This window comes from Xenopus laevis, chromosome 2S (genome assembly GCF_017654675.1).
Source record: "Xenopus laevis strain J_2021 chromosome 2S, Xenopus_laevis_v10.1, whole genome shotgun sequence".
Classification (NCBI taxonomy): Eukaryota; Metazoa; Chordata; class Amphibia; order Anura; family Pipidae; genus Xenopus; species Xenopus laevis.
This window is the reverse complement of record NC_054374.1, coordinates 96213749-96230068: the sequence shown is the minus strand read 5'-3', so window position 1 is coordinate 96230068 and position 16320 is coordinate 96213749. Positions and strand designations below refer to the sequence as shown.

Below are 16320 nucleotides of genomic sequence, written 5' to 3'. Positions count from 1 at the left end.
ATATATAATATACGGTTAGCATGCACTGGTAAAAGTTGTATGTTTGCTTCAAAAAGACTACTATAGTTTATATTAAATAAGCTGTTATGTACCCATGGAGGCAGCCATTCAAGCTTAGAAAAAAGGCACAGGTTAAATAGCACATAACAGATAAGCCCTGGCCAATATAATGGTGTTTTATTTGTGTAACTTGTGCCTTGTCTACTGTTTTCCAGCTTGAATGGCTGCCCCTATGGCTACACAGTGGCTTGTTTATATAAACTAAATTCGTCTTTCTGAAGCAACATTACATTATATATTAATTACTTTCAGTTTTTGGTGTTGCTATACCTTTAAAAACAGTAGTCGGAGGTACCATAAACTGAAGGATTTCTGTAGACTCCACAGCCCTGGTTTTATTATAATATGCCCCACAACATGCAATATGGTAAAGAACTGGCTTATTTCAAGGTCAATGTTGGACTGCACTTAACTTCTATGTTTGTATGGAATATGTATAAACCAAAAACAAGTGTGTGTGTTAACAAGGTAGCATAAGTTGCTTTGAAATATTCCAAATTTTAATTTCAAACTCAGAAGCATAGTTTTAAAGAATGAAAACAGCTTTTTTTTTTTTTTTAAAGAAAAAAAAAAAAGTTTATTTATAGACCGTTTGCCAAAATTCAACAAAAATATATGGTCAGCATTTTGTGCACTGCATACATTCGTTAAACCTGCGAGTGCAAATTAACATCAGAAGGCAACAGCGAACACTGCTCATCTTTGGCAGCTAAACAAATTAGCCCTGGAAAGGGTATTGCTGGACCCAGATTTGCATTGCAATCTATAACAACCCACTTATCACCAACATCCACCATCTACCAAATTGTGCAAACCTCAGTAACCAAAGTTACATAATTAAGGTGATTGGCCCATAGCTCAATAAAGATAGTCCATACAATTACTAGTTAACATACACAAAGGACCAAAGGGTTAACTTTAGCTCTATAATAAAATACGGAGGGGGGGGGATTGTTGCTTGCACGTTCTTTGCAAATTCCAGACCTCAGAACCCACTGCCCTGTACTGTGTATCAAACATAACTCAACAGCATTTATCACATTCTTTTTTGAAACATACACACATTCTATAGAAGCTATATGCAAGGTCTACATATTTAAGCAATAAAATAGACATAGCAGCTTACATTTATATTTACAATTTCACAGTCATACAAAAGGTCTGTCCAATTGTCACATTAAGAATGTAAACACTGCAGATTTAAAGCCTCAAGTGAATGGAAATGCAGCAACATTTTTAAATACTGTCCTTTAAATATTTAAAGAAAACTTGTAACATTTAAAGCGTAAAGCTTGCAATGCACTCGGGTTTGCTGCCGATGTAATCAAATGCAATGTTTTTGTCAAAGTTCCCTACATCATTTGGTATGCAAGATACTCCTTGATTTTTGGTGGTATAGGCAGCTTCTTGAATTCATTTGTAGTCATAACTCTTCTTATTGCCATGCGACACAAGTGCTGAAGGCTGGAAACAGACTTTGGAGTTGACCAGAAATAGGCATTTCCATCCTGAGTTCTACAACAAAGAAATTGGTAAAAGTGAAACGATGTAGGAAGAAAATATCTTGTAGAGGTTTCTGTTCAACTACAGTATATATTTTGCAACAAAAGATTGTTATTAATAAAATTATGGGTATATGTCGGAGCATTTTTTATTACACAGCAAACAGATGTAATATTTAATGAACAATTTAAATAGCACTATGAGTGCTATGTTTGTGCACCACTGCAAGCCCATGACCACACCTTAGATATGGCAATATTGAGATGAATGAGGTGTTTAAAGGAATTGTTCACTATAAAAATAAAAGCTGGTAAATAGATAGGTTGTGCAAAATAGAAAATGTGTTCAATATAGTTAGTTAGCCAAAAATGTATTGTATAAAGACTGGAGTGACTGGATGTGTAACATAATAGCCAGAACACTACTTCCTGCTTTGCAGCTCTCATGGTTTCCACTGATTGGTTACCAGGCAGCAACAAATCAGTGACTTGAGGGGGGGGGCACATGGGTCATAACTGTTTGCTTTTGAATCTAAGCTGAATGCTGAGGATCAATTGCAAACCCACTGAACAGTTATGTCCCATGTGGCCCCCCCTTCAAGTCGCTGACTAACTCAGAGTTAGAGAGCTGCAAAGCAGCAAGTAATGTTCTAACTGTATTAGAAACATTTTTTATTTATTTGCCCAGTTTTTTTTACACTGAACTGTTCCTTTAAAGATATTTTTATCACTTAGAACCACGTGTTTTGCCAGGTTGACCACAATGTAAAATAAAGCTAGACAATACATTTCTCATTGTGTGAAGCTTGAAATCTGGTGAATCTGAAGTTACTACATAAAGAACAGTGGCCTGTGTCAAACTTCCTGCTCCTGGCTTTTTATTATTTAGCCCTTCAGACATTCCACACCTAATTCTGTAACATACTTCCCCAGTTCCACTTGTATAAAAGGGACAAGTCTACTGCATCCAAATCTCCTACACAAGATACAGAACTGCTGGTCTTCCAGAAATTCAGGGCCACGTGAAGCATTTTTATATTTAAACTTACCCAGCAGCTAGAACACTGCCATCAGTTGAAAAGGCACAGCAAATTCCTTTATTTAGAGGTGCAACTTCAACAGGATAAGATTTATCAATTCTCCAAAACCTCACCAAGCTAGAGGAAAAAGAGAAAAAGAAAAAAAAAAAGTGAAGATTTTACCCAAAAAAAAAAAAAAGCATTATTTTATTGGCCCTATGTCTCCACTACCTAACTTACTTATCATCTGCAAGGCTTGCAACATGTACACCGTCATGACTGAAAGAGACAGATTTCACCCAACGGCCATTATCTCCTCCTGCAAATATGGGTGTAGGTGGAGGGAATATGTGCCTGTAATGAAACAATCCAATGAAATATTTAAGAATGTTATTATCCACTGGTATCCCTTATACATTGACAGACAGTATATTATGCCTCTAACATGAATTTGATGTACGATTTATGTTTATAGATTAAAATTCTTACAAACACAGTTTGTGTTCGATTCTCTTTCAACTACATAAGGCAATAACATTTTTCAACATACTTGTTTTCAAATTATATTTTCCTAAGCTTTGCTAACCAGATGTATTAGATCTAGTGCCTAGAAAAGGAAGCAAAGAAATGTACTTGTTTTGATTTAAAGGGGAATTATTGCAAAAATTTAAATTGAATATTGGCTTCAACATATTAAAATAAGAAACTTTCTCAATACAATCAATTCAAAATTCTATACGGTTTCTGAAATCAAGTTTATGGTCACTATTCCTCATTCGGTCTTCATTCAGGAGTTGGGTGTTAGATGAATGATCCAATATATATCTTATAGGGGGGCTCCTTTTGCTTAGAAGATGTATTAGCGCTCACTCTATTAAAATCACATGTCTCTCTACATGCACAATTTGTGCAAAAGGCAGTTATTTTGTTAGATTTTGTTTTTACTGGAATCAGTTATTTGAGTGAGTTCTAATACATCTGTTAGGAAAGGAAGCCCATCTATAAGATATATTGGATCATTCATCTGACACCCAACTGCTGCATGAAGACATAATGAAGAGAAACAGATGCTGAGAGAGGAATAGGGAATATAAATTATTATTTTAGAAACAATGCAGAGTATTTAATTCATTGTTTTTGGAAAGTTTCTTACTTCAATATTATGAAGCTTATATTAAAATTTCATTTTCGTGATAGTTCCGCTTTAACAAAAAAAAAATCTACTCACCCAAATACAAAAAGTATAGACCCAATATGGGGATCCCAGACATATACTCTGGTATCATAAGATGCAGTTGCCAACAAAGCTCCATCAGGGGAGAACTCGCAAGCAACTACATCATTGTAGTGTCCATCTAGTTTACGGATCATGGTATATTTATCCATATCCCAAAGAAACACCTAAAAGCAAAAACAGAGCTGTTATAGACTGTGTAGTGATGGGCATGGGACATGTAAAAAAAACTACTGCTATTTTAAGAATCAGTTAGCAGATTACTTATCAATTACAGTCTATTCTCAGTGACATACCCAAGTATAATATTAGGGCAAAAAAAAAAAAGCAAGCATGCAAAAACAAAATAAAGTCAGATTCTTTTGTTAAATGTTACTGCTATATACAAGTTCTCTTAAATGCACAGTAAAGAATAAAAATGGTGGCTTGCTTTATACTATATTTAGTAAACAACAGGGATGAGCAATAAACCCATAGTTGTCTAAAAAGATATAAAATGATTATAGAAGATAAAGTTATCGTTGTTACTCCAGTAGTACCCCCATTGAGAGCATAAATTCCCTTGTTTACATTAGGCGAGTCACCAACTGGAGCCCCGGAAGAAAAAGATACTGCAAGAAAAGAGAGAATTGACAGCCAAAAGAAGTCTTTTGGCAAACAAAATATACTAGCAGTTCATAATATTACACCTCCGTTTATGTGAAAAAAATGTCTCAATAGTAATTTACAATGACACATTGAAATCACATTTCCAATATGGACAAAATGCACATAAGTAGTGTACAAGTAGACTGTATAAATGTGATTTAAGATGTTTAGTAGAAGGAATTGTTGTTTTACTAAATGCAAAACAACAACCTTGATAGTTTTGGCACGAGTTATATTCTATAATCTCTTATTATTACAGTCTTCCATTTCTATGAAATATGAGGAATATATAGCAAAGTGCTTTATACAAAAACAAAACAAATAAAAACAAACAAAATGAGAAAAAAAAAAGAAAAAGAAAGAAAAAGCAGAAAGTGGACATCAACCAGCACCTGCGTACGTACAGTAAACCTTGCGGTCGTATGCAAAGTTACTTGGTCCTATGGCATTGGTCGTCCCCAGCCTGGTAGCCAGAGATGCCACTCTTTCTGCCCAGCTAACAGCACTGTGCTCCTTTGAAGTGTGCCCATTTAACCTCAATCACACCCATATTGCTGCCACCACCTGTGACAGGGAAAGCAAGAAGCTTATGGAAAACACACAGCCTACAACAGTACTGGTTAACAATCATAACATTTTAGCGGTCAACTGCTTTTTTGTAGAGAAATGTTACGCTGTTATCGGTTTTATTCTATTCCCACAGTCCCTGGCATTTCTAAGCCCCACCCCCAGAAGAAATATATAGGCTTAATAAGCTAAAACAAAGTTTACTGAGTGCTATATTAAATGGTTTGCTGGGTTGCCAGTCAGATATGACATTTTTAGTTAAATAAATCTCAGTTTTAAAAATAAAATATTTAAAGGGATTCTGTCATGATTTTTATCGTGTAGTTTTTATTTCTAAATTACACTGTTTACACTGCAAATAATTCACTCTACATCAGGGATGCACCGAATCCACTATTTTGGATTTGGCCGTACCCTTCACGAAGGATTCGGCCAAATACCGAACCACATCCAAACCCTACTTTGGATATGCAAATTAGGGGTGGGAAGGGGAAAAACATTTTTTACTTCCTTGTTTTGTGACAAAAAGTCGCCTGAATTCCGTCCCCATTCCTAATTTGCATATGCAAATTAGGATTCGGTTCAGCCGGGCAGAAGGATTCGGCCGAATCCTGCTGAAAAAGGCCAATCCGGAACAGAATCCTGGATTCGGTGCAGCCTACTATTTCATTCCTGAACAAGTGAATTTTTTTTAGTTGTAATATTGTTGTGTAGGCAGCCATCTCAGGTCATTTTGCCTGGTCATGTGCATTCAGAAAGAGCCAGCACTTGGTTGGAACTGCTTTCTGGCAGGCTATCGTTTCTCCTACTTAATGTAACTGAATATGTCGCAGTGGGACCTGGATTTTATTATTAAGTGCTGTTCTTAGATCTACCAGGCAGCTGCTATCATGTGTTGGGAGGTATTAGGGCATAAACTGAGCCAGTATATCTTAAAACAGTGTTTCGTGCTTGCTCTTCAACATAGAAGATTAAAACACAAGGTCCCCCAATGAGTGGATCTTTATCGATTTGCCACCTTTGGATCATAATGCAGGCCTACAGAAACCCAGTGAAAGAGGGCCAAAACAAAGTGCAGATTTGATAATCACCCACAGATTTTGAAATACTCCGTTTGGTTCACCAGCTTTACTGGCTCTTTTATGGCCAACATACTCTAGATGTTATTTTAGAATGGAGGTGAGGGGGTTCTATACTGCTCACTTAAATGGCTGTTCACCTTTAAACTTTTAGTATGTTATAAAATGGTCAATTCTAAGTAACTTTTCAATTGGTCTTCAGTATTTATTTCTTATAGGTTTTAATTCTTCGGACACTTTCAAGCTTTCAAATGGGGGACACAGACCCCATCTAAAAACAAATTCTCTGTAAGGGTACACAAAAACGTTTGGAAGGTGAACAACCCCTTTAACAATTCAAATGCAGCATTTTATCACCAACATTAAAGGGGTTGTTCACCTGAGTAATGTTTGGTATGATGTAGAAAGGGATATTCTCAGACAATTTGCAATAGGTTTTCATTTACTATTATTATTTGAGTTATTTAGCTTTTTATTCAGCAGCTCTCCCATTTGCAGTTTCAGCAGCCTGGTTGCTAGGGTCCAAATTACCCTAGCAACCAAGCACTCAACTGGAATAGAGAATAGGAGATGGCCTGAAGAGAAAGAGGAGTAATTAAAAGTAGCAATAACAATACATTTGTAGCCTTACAGTGACCCCCATTTGAAAGCTGGAAAGAGTCAGAAGAAGAAAGCAAGTAATTCAAAAATGATGAAATATAAACATTGAAGACATATATTGTCATTCCTTTAAAACACCAATTGTTTCAGTGTTACTGTTCCTTTAAGCACATTTAATTTTCCATACAGGGCTGTACCTGCCACAAGTAGTCACCTCTAATAACTTTTAAGAGCCAAATTCACAGTTTCGATAATATTTCTCTCCAGCTATGATATGGTAAGGTACATTTCACATGAAGCATTGGCACAGGTAAAGGTCTGTCGTGCTTGTTCACAATTGTGATGTATTCTATAGGCTCAGAAGTGACTGCTAAGGCTATAATTAAAATGGCATTACAATCACTGTGCAACTTCAGAGAACTGGCATTTTCTGAATATATCCATGCTTCAAAAACTACTTTAAAGGGAACAGTAATCAGATTTGTCCGTTATTATTTTCTTTAATGTTTTCCTTTATACAAGATGAAATTCTGGCAACGGCCTTTACATCTACAAGGTGGCTTAAAGCGGTGCACTGTTACTAGCTACAATGGTGAAGACTACATCTGCTATAATACTGCAAATATATATAGATCCTTATGTTTCATTGTGTATTTAAAAACAAAAGGAGCATAACTGTATGTATATTTATCTATGTTGAGCCACCTATTAAAGGACAACTAAAGTATGTAAGCAAAGCAGGTTATTTTATTAAACAATTAGCACAGTTGGATGTGGCACAGCAGCTCTATGAATGAACAATTAAAATAACGTATGATTCTTATGGGCTTTAGCTGTCTTTCTAACTAAATAAGTTGATCACACCACATAACAAATATGCATGTTGCATATGAGACTCTAGGGCCTATTTATTATGCTGTGTAAAACGAAATTCGCCAGGAAAAACGTGTAAAAATCTGTGTAAGAGAAATGGCTTATCAAAGTGTGTGATATTTTCACCATACAAATGCCAGATTTGCCGCTTTTATATTGCTTCAAACCTTTGTAAGTAAGTTCTGGCAGAAGCGCCTCAATGAAAAAGCGAGTAAAAAAAAGTCACCATTTTTACACAGTGATGCATGGCAAATTATTCCACCATTTCCCATAATTTAATTGGTCTTAAGTAATAGAATAAGCAATTAACTTGGTTTTAGTTTATTAAGCCTACATTAATTTTGGGACACATTGTCTTATTTATAATAGTCTAAGATCTATCCAATAAACATGAAATTTAAGTTTAAATAGCATCTAACAGGAGCAGCACCTGCACAGGTTTCAGTCTGTTCCTTCTACGCATCTCAAATAAAATTATTATATTATGGAATACAGATGGCATCAGCCAATAAATGTACATTTTGCAAAACTGCCACCTAAATTCTTTTAACACACTAGTATAAAGACTGAGCAAAGTATAGCGATAAAACCAAAAGAATGGATATTTATTCTGTGTCCACCAAAATAATGTCTGCAAATGGAACAAGCGTGCCAAAAGCAGTGCAAGCTATTAGAAGTAGGGATGGGCGAATTTTTTCGCCTCGTTTCGCAAAAAAAATTACGCCCATAGACTTGTATGGCGGCGTGCGTCAATAAAAATAAATAAATAAAAAGTGCGACAAAATAATCTCGCCGCGCAACAAAATTTTTTCGCCACCCATAGACTTTAATGGGCGTCTACGACATTTCGCCGGCGGGGAATTTTTGCCGAAACGGGTCAAATTCGCCCATCCCTAATTAGAAGTACTGAAATTATAAGAGGCATTGTTTTACCAAGTCCTGTCATGCATTTTAATTCTAATAATGCAAGGGGCTATAATGCCAACGACACTGAGCAAAAGCTTAGATTAAATGGATTGCAATGCTTATTTCAATGATTCTGCATGACAAATACAGAGTAAGGAACTTTGAAACCTACAGCTTTTCCAGCTCCAACAGAGCACAACATGGAGGAATCAGGAGAGAATGCACAGCAGTAAACCCAGTTTTGGTGTCCCCTTAAGACTTTCATCATGTTTCCTTTAAAAACAAAAATAGGAAGAATTACATTATTATAGTTATGACAGGCAGTATGATGAAGTTACTATAATCACATTACAGCATGTACATTGCGGGTCAAATAGAATACTGAAAAACTCTAGGCAGTGACAGCTCTTTTTTAAGAAACAGATTACTGATACCATCTGTCAAAAGCTACTGCAACTATTGACACAGGAGATCCCTGAAGGCAATGCCATCTTAGAGAGGTTTCTACAAAAGGCTGCATCAGGCATATCATTGTAATGCAGAGCACCATAAATGACACCAGCACAGTACATCTGATTTACAAAGCAAACGGTTTGTGTTTTGATGCATTGGGCACAATTATGCCAAGTGCAACTCACCATTACAACCACAGTAATTATTTGAATTTAGGGGAAAAACATGGCAAATAATGTCTGAATCTATACGTGTTTATAAATGAACTATATTACATAGGTAGGGCAACTAGATGTGGAACTGCACGGATTTAGAAAGAAAGGGGGCAAAGTAAAAACATGGAGAGAGTTTATACCAAGGATACAGAACAGAGTCTCCATTTAGGGCTGAAGGTCTTTGCATGTTATAAAAGATATCAAAACCTAAACATTCTCCAATGACTGGATATGGTGCAAAAATAGTGGACAAATAAATGGCATTCGAGATTGGTAGATGTTTTTGTGCTCTTTTTATTTGCAGATACTGATAAACATACCGTCATCCTTAAGGTCCCAGACCCTGAGAGTTTTGTCTCTTGACGCAGAAACAAGAATAAGGCTTCCATCTGGAGCAAAAGTCAAGTCTCTGACAACTTCAGTATGATCCATCAAATTAAGGAGGAGCTTTCCTAGAGGAAGGTACAACAATTTTAACAAAATTGTGCAAAACAGGACAATGCTAAATGAAAAGTAATGTGAAAAATGGCAAATATAAAAATTAAAATATAATATAAAAATATAATATGGCTAAATGGCATAGGTTGCATAGCAGAGAACAGATAATCACTGTTAAACACCATTGTATTGAGTAACCTGTGCCTTTTATCCTTTTCTCTATCTTAATTGACTGTCCCCTTGGCTACAAAGCAGCATATTTATTTAAACTATAATTATCTTTCTGAAGAAAACACACTAGTTTTACCAGTGCAGGAGAACTTTCAAAAATGTTATTGACAGTCACTGGAGGCTTCTATTGACTTGAATGCGAAATGACAAACTACCAGAGCAGGACGGGCGTTTCCCCTTCCAGCCAATCATAGCCATAGAAAGCAAATATGACCACTTTTCAGCGAACTGCCATAGTCCTAAAAGGATCAAAGTTATGCATTATTTGCCTTCAGATGCCACTGGGTTATCAGGTTGATTGGTTTGCAAACATGCAGTGCAGAAGTTCATCAAGAAACATTTATAAGCCATGTAACTGAACAGCAAAAATACAGCTCAAACATTTGCATACACTATTGCATAAGTTGTGTATGCACAGCATAGTTATAGACACAGGCAGTTAAAAAACAAAATGAACAAATCCACCAAATTGAGATGTAGTGAATAAAAAAAAAAAAAAACACTTGCATTTGTGCTAAATGCTGTAGGACACTGAAAAAACATTTTTGCCCTTTATAACTTGGCACTAGAGCACTATTAACATTTCTACTGTAGCCTAAAGAAAGATTATGCCCAGCATAAGGGACAGGTTCCTTAGTAGTGGTACTCACGGGCTTCCTGGCATTTAAAAGGAAGTGATACTTTAATAGAACAGAAGTCTGAAGCTGGGTATGCTTGGCGTGGGCTAGTATTGGCTCAATCAGTACCATTATATGTAGCCTAAAACCACATTTTAACCACACTGCCCGAACCACCTGGGCATGTATACAGGCCCGGATTTGTGGAAAGGCCACCTAGGCCCGGGCCTAGGGCGGCAGGATTTTAGGGGGGCGGCATGCTGCCCAACCACACCCACATTTATTCAAAAACACTGGGGATGAGCAGTAGATACAATCATTTTTTAAATTTCCCCATTTCTCCAGTGCAGATGATGAAAATTTGCACGAATAAAGGGGTGGGGACAGGGGCGACGAACGGCAGTGGGCCTAGGGGTGCCCACTATGTAAATCCGGCCCTGCATGTATACAAGATTTGGGATTAGACTGCCTATCATGGGCCCAACGATCAGTGTTGGACTGGCCCACCGGGATACCAGGAAAACTCCTGGTGGGCCCAGGTGTCAGTGGGCCCTCAGGCTGTTAAATTTTTGGCCTATTTCTTGGCCATTCACTATTTAAATGAGAACAAAGTGGCTAAATAGATGGAATAATAAATTATAGTATGTAAAGAAAAGAGTCTAGAATAGAGGTTGAGAGAGGAGAGGTAGAAAATAGTACTGAGGGTCGGCCCCTGGTCTAAGGTTTTTTAGTAGTATGTGCCATTGGGTAATCCTAAATAGAAAATTGCCATTTTAAAAAAATAAGTTTTCCTTTAACTGGCCAGAATGGGAAGGCACCTCAGTCTGACAGGGTATTTTCCCATTGACAACAAAGATTAACCCTGTGACTAATAAACAATGACTTGCAACCAACAGCAGGTCGATAAAAAGTCCACTCGCCCGCACCAGGGGCGAACTGCAACGAACCTGCCCATCTCCGACGTTACTAAAGGGGGAGGAGTGGGGCAGGCACACAACTATAAATAGTAGAAGTAGAAACCAGCACAGTAAGTTCGCCCGCTAAACCCGCACCTCACATACAGTGTGCAGAAGATCTGAGAACAGCACTCAATAGTAAAAACCCATGCCCCACTGAGACACATTCAGTTACATTGAGAAGGAAAACCAGCAGCCTGCCAGAAAGCATTTCTCTCCTAAAGTGCAGGCACAAGTCACATGACATGGGGCAGCTGGGAAATTGACAAAATGTCTAGCCCCATGTCAGATTTCAAAATTGAATATAAAAAAATCTGTTTGCTCTTTTGAGAAATGGATTTCAGTGCAGAATTCTGCTGGAGCAACACTATTAACTGATTCATTTTGAAAAAATGTTTTTTCCCCAAGACAGTATCCCTTTAAAGAATGGGAAGGAAAGGGGCAGACTATATTAAATAAAGTCTTAAGGGTAGGGACACACTGGGCGATTTGGGGAGATATAGTCGCCTGGCGACTAATCGCAGCGACTTTTCTCCCCGAATGCCTCCCCTCACTCTGCGCCTGGATAAAATGAAAAGTCGCCGGCGCTAATCACACACGGCGATTCGTTTTCCGAAATCGCCCGAAGTTGCCTCACGAGGAAACTTCGGGCGACTTCGGAAAACAAATCGCCGCGTGTGATTAGCGCAGGCGATTTTTCATTTTATCCAGGCGCAGAGTGAGGGGAGGCATTCGGGGAAGATTGGTCGTGGAAAGTCGCGGCGATTAGTCGCCAGGCGACTAAATCTCCCCAAATCGCCCAGTGTGTCCCTACCCTAAAAGAACAGCCTGCTGATCAATGACCTAAAAAAAAAAAATCTTTGTACCTGTGTAAACATCCCAAATTTTGATACGCCCATTGCTCAACCCTGTTGCAAGGAGAAGCTGATCTTGACCAAACTTGAAGCGATGCCATTCTATATTCACACAGCGGCTTTGCTTTTCTGGTACAGAGGATCCAAATGCAAGGCTCCAGACAATATCTCCACAGTCTATAGTGTGCTCAATTGGCTTGTTTTTCTGTCCAAGATCACTGTTCTGTCTGGATAACCTCCCATTTGTTAGATTAACACCACTTTTTGTGCTGCACGCAGTGCTGAGAATAGAAACAGATCTTCAGCATAAAGTTTGACACTGTTTTCCAGACACCATAATGGCAACTATAACATACTAAAATGCATAATTTTTATGGTTGACCAGACTCGAGATTTAAAGGGCAAGTTAACACAAAATAAAAATGTGTGTCTGCACTAAAAGCTGAAAAATTGTAATAAATGTATATCAGAAAGTTGCTTACAATTATGTTTGGTTTTATGAGGCACATTTTTATTTTGGGGTCAACTTGCCCTTGCTGTAGCTTTTGCAACCTGGAAATTATTTCGTAGTCACTTCCGAAAGTGAACTACAGATTGAGAATTTAATAGTTATAGTGCCAGTGTATGCAATAAAACGTCTTACTAAAAAAAAAAAAATGACCCTACTTTCAAGCATACCTTAAAGTTATAACAAAGAATATTACATTGTGCAATTGAGAATACAAAGTTGTATTTTGCTATTTTCTTTCTATTGCAACTTATTACATTTTTCCTCCTTGAAATTTAAACCAATGTGCATGGGCACACCTTAACATAGTCATATGAGAGAATTACACAGTGAGAAATGTGATAGAAGCCATCTGATTTATGTACCTTTATCAGTTAGGTGTCTTGTGACCCAGTTTCTTGTTCCCATATGACTCGCAATATTTACATACATCATAAATCATTCTCCTCTCTTTGCATTACATACGCAACGGCATTTTTGCTAAATGAACTTTCAGATTTGTATTCTATTGGCTAGCAATCATTTCAGCCGATATAATTTTACAAGTAGAAACTTTACTTACAAATTCTTAAGGCAACGAGACCAGGGCACAAGTTTCACAATACGATGACCTTGCGACCAAGCAAAATAGGAACCATCTGGAGCAAAAGCCACTGTCCAGTTTTCACGGCCATATTTTTGTTCAAATGGAGAAGTCGGCGTTATGAGTTCCCCAATGGTCCGTGATCTTGCTGATATAACAAAGGATTTTAACAGAATTTAGTGTCATGTCAATAAAACAAACAGAAAAGAACATTTACATTATTTGTAGATTTCGCAAAATTATTTGCTATGACAACAAAACTGAACACAGGTCTTAGAATGTGTAATGAACCAGGCAGTTGATGGAATCTGCCACTTAGTTCAACATGCTGCAATTGCGACAAGATTGAGGTTTATTAAATGCATTTTAATAAAATATGTAACCACTATTAATGTTAAAATGTACCACTACAATGTTTAATTATTATATATTATAATTATATTAATAACCCTGTTTACATATTTTATGGAAAAAAAATCAGATTAAAAAACTGCAATTACTACACTACAAATATATTACTCCCTTAGCTTTAAACAAGCAAGTCTTCATTTTAACCAATGTATCTTTTCATTTATACCTGATGTTACAAAACTAAATTAAATCAATTGTTGGTCCCTTTTATTATTAAAAGGGGTTATAGGTATGGGATCCGTTATCCGGAAACCTGTTATCCAGAAAGTTTCTAATTACGGAAAGGCCAGCTTCCATAGACTCCATTATAATTAAATAATCCAAATCTTTAAAAATGATTTCCTTTGTCTCTGTAATAATAAAACAGTACCTTGTACTTGATCCCAACTAAGATATAATTATTCCTTATTGGAAGCAAAACCTGTAATTGGGTTTATTTAATGTTTGCATAATTTTCTAGTAGATTTAGGGCAGACACAAACGATGCAATTTGGGGAGATTAGTCGCCTGGCGACAAATCTCCTCTTCTTTGGGGCGACTAATCTCCCCGAACTGCCTCCCCTGCCATCTAGAATGTAAATCTCCAGTGGGATGGAGCTCGGAGCACTTTGTTTTCTGAAGTTGTCCGAAGTTGCCTCATGAGGAAACTTCAGAAGACGAACCCCAGTTCCCGAGCATTCTTGAGAACAGTTCCCATACCTGTAGTAGCATTAAAGAATGAAGCTCCATGTTTGAAAACAACAGATTTCATATGTTCTGGATTATAGATTCCACACATATATTAATGAAAAAACTGGCATAAATTCACATCTATACATACAGAAAACAGTGCTCTTTAAAACAATTGCCTAGCAATGATCACTACCTTTTGATTGCAAGCTCCATTGAGCTTCATTCCTGTATACTGTATGTCAATATCTGTAAGTAATCTTGTTTGATGTATAAACATGAAACTAAATAGTGATTTAGAATATGTTAGTCCTTTAAATACTACTACTCTTGCACTGGTGTTTTTACAAAACACAACAGTTTTAAAATGTTATATAATTATATAGAACACACACTAATGTCTGGAAAATGATGTTCCATTTCAAGTAGACAAAAAAATAGGTGAAGCAAACTTATTTCTTTGGATTGTGTGGAGAGGCGCTGTGGGATGGGTATGCATGCCATAGAGTATGTGTCATGTGGGGGATGGGAGAGAAGGAGGTGGGACAGGGGAAGGGACAAAATTAAGTGGTCTGATTGGAGCACAGACATGGGTGAAATGAATTCCACAAATATAGAAGAGGGGGAGGGGGGAACTGATGAAATGTGCAGACAGGAGAAAAAATATATGCAACGGCAGTCGCAAACCAGGATTATAACCAGCTTAGTCTCTAAACTAAGAATAAAGCAACCACCGTGCCACAGTATGGGTTAATTGCAAATAGTTAAACTATTTAGTAAATCATCACAGACATGATATAAATAAGGATCCCTGATTATTGCTGCTATGTATGGCTTTCAATCCAAGTGCAGTTGGAGGTCCCAGGTTTAACACCCATGTATAAAAAACAAAAAGTGCACAATTTCTTTATAGATTTAATAATATTGTAAGTTTCTACGTGGTAACAAGGATTCAAAAACACTAGCTGCTTAAATCTGCAGTTCCCTTGCTATTTTATAGCAAATTCCCAGCTGTTTCTTTGCAGTTAGAATGCGACCAGGATCTACATTTAGTTTGATCTCTATTAAAAACAAAAAAAAAAAAAAAAAGCAAAGGAGGTGCAAATGCAGCACAACAAAAATGTTTCCCATAAGCGTCCAACACAGATGATGATCAGATCTACTAAGAAATAGGGGACAGGTTTTCAGTTGCACTGGTTGTATGTATTCTGCTAGAAACCAACACTATCACATGGTTATCTGGAGCCATACCTACAACATGGAAACATCGAATCCTGCTGCACTGACCAGACCAATGGGCCAATCCATTCGCTACATTTACTCAGAGTTCCAAACGCAGCGCATAATTACTCACCTATTTCATTTTCGTTTACAAAGTCGGGAAAGCTTGCCATCTAAATAGAAACCAGACGTCAAAGGTAGAAGGTCTCACGTGAACTAATGCTAATGAGGGGGTTCACAATATAAGCAAAATTCCAATTACAAAACTCAACGCTGTATGGTAATACTGTTTCCACGCCACCCCAACGCTAGCAAATATGCAACTGAGATGGAAATGGCTGGCACAGTCCAGAAAACCAGGGGAATGGGGAGGAGCGCTTACGTCAAGGGGCGTTTACATCAATGGAGAGAGGGAGTTGGCTGCTCTCTGGGGAACGTGGAATGATAGCGGCCATCTTGGAATTGGGCACCGCATAGATTTGTAGCGACAAGGCAGTATAGCCTATGCGAAAATGAGCATGTTGGTGTTTAAAATTGGGCAATGAAGTGAATAAACGTGAGTGCGTGTAGCTATCATGCTGAGCTGTTTCCAACACTTTTCCCAATAGACTTATGGTGGCCATAGACTCAAAGATCTGCTCGTTTGGCGACATCGCCAAACGAGCGGATCTTTCCC

At 37.4% G+C, this 16320-nt stretch overlaps 1 protein-coding gene across 2 annotated transcripts; it reads right to left on the bottom strand.

Moving 5' to 3' along the window:
* Window positions 1–375: 375 nt before the first annotated feature.
* On the bottom strand, window positions 376–15994 carry wsb1.S (WD repeat and SOCS box containing 1 S homeolog). 2 transcript variants are annotated; one of them, XM_018249719.2, is made up of 10 exons: window positions 15778–15994; window positions 13323–13491; window positions 12265–12533; window positions 9981–10064; window positions 9477–9608; window positions 8661–8761; window positions 3810–3982; window positions 2822–2935; window positions 2612–2719; window positions 376–1575 (listed from the first exon to the last, which is right to left on the bottom strand). In XM_018249719.2, the coding sequence occupies exons 1-10, from the start codon at window positions 15815–15817 to the stop codon at window positions 1413–1415; spliced, it is 1353 nt and encodes a 450-aa protein (XP_018105208.1). In that variant the 5' UTR covers window positions 15818–15994; the 3' UTR covers window positions 376–1412. The 2 variants fall into 2 exon arrangements, with proteins under 2 accessions (XP_018105208.1, XP_018105209.1); XM_018249720.2 differs by lacking the exon at window positions 9981–10064 and having other exon boundaries at window positions 15778–15992.
* Window positions 15995–16320: the final 326 nt, after the last annotated feature.

Excerpts from the sequence above, each read along its gene's own strand:
- wsb1.S (XM_018249719.2), bottom strand. The coding sequence starts at position 15,817 with ATGGCAAGCTTTCCCGACTTTGTAAACGAAAATGAAATAG. Across the intron at positions 10,065-12,264 it reads AATTTGGGATGTTTACACAG|GACTATGGCAGTTCGCTGAA; the intron begins GTACAAAGATTT and ends TGATCCTTTTAG. Across the intron at positions 2,936-3,809 it reads TCTATACTTTTTGTATTTGG|GCACATATTCCCTCCACCTA; the intron begins GTGAGTAGATTT and ends GTTTCATTACAG.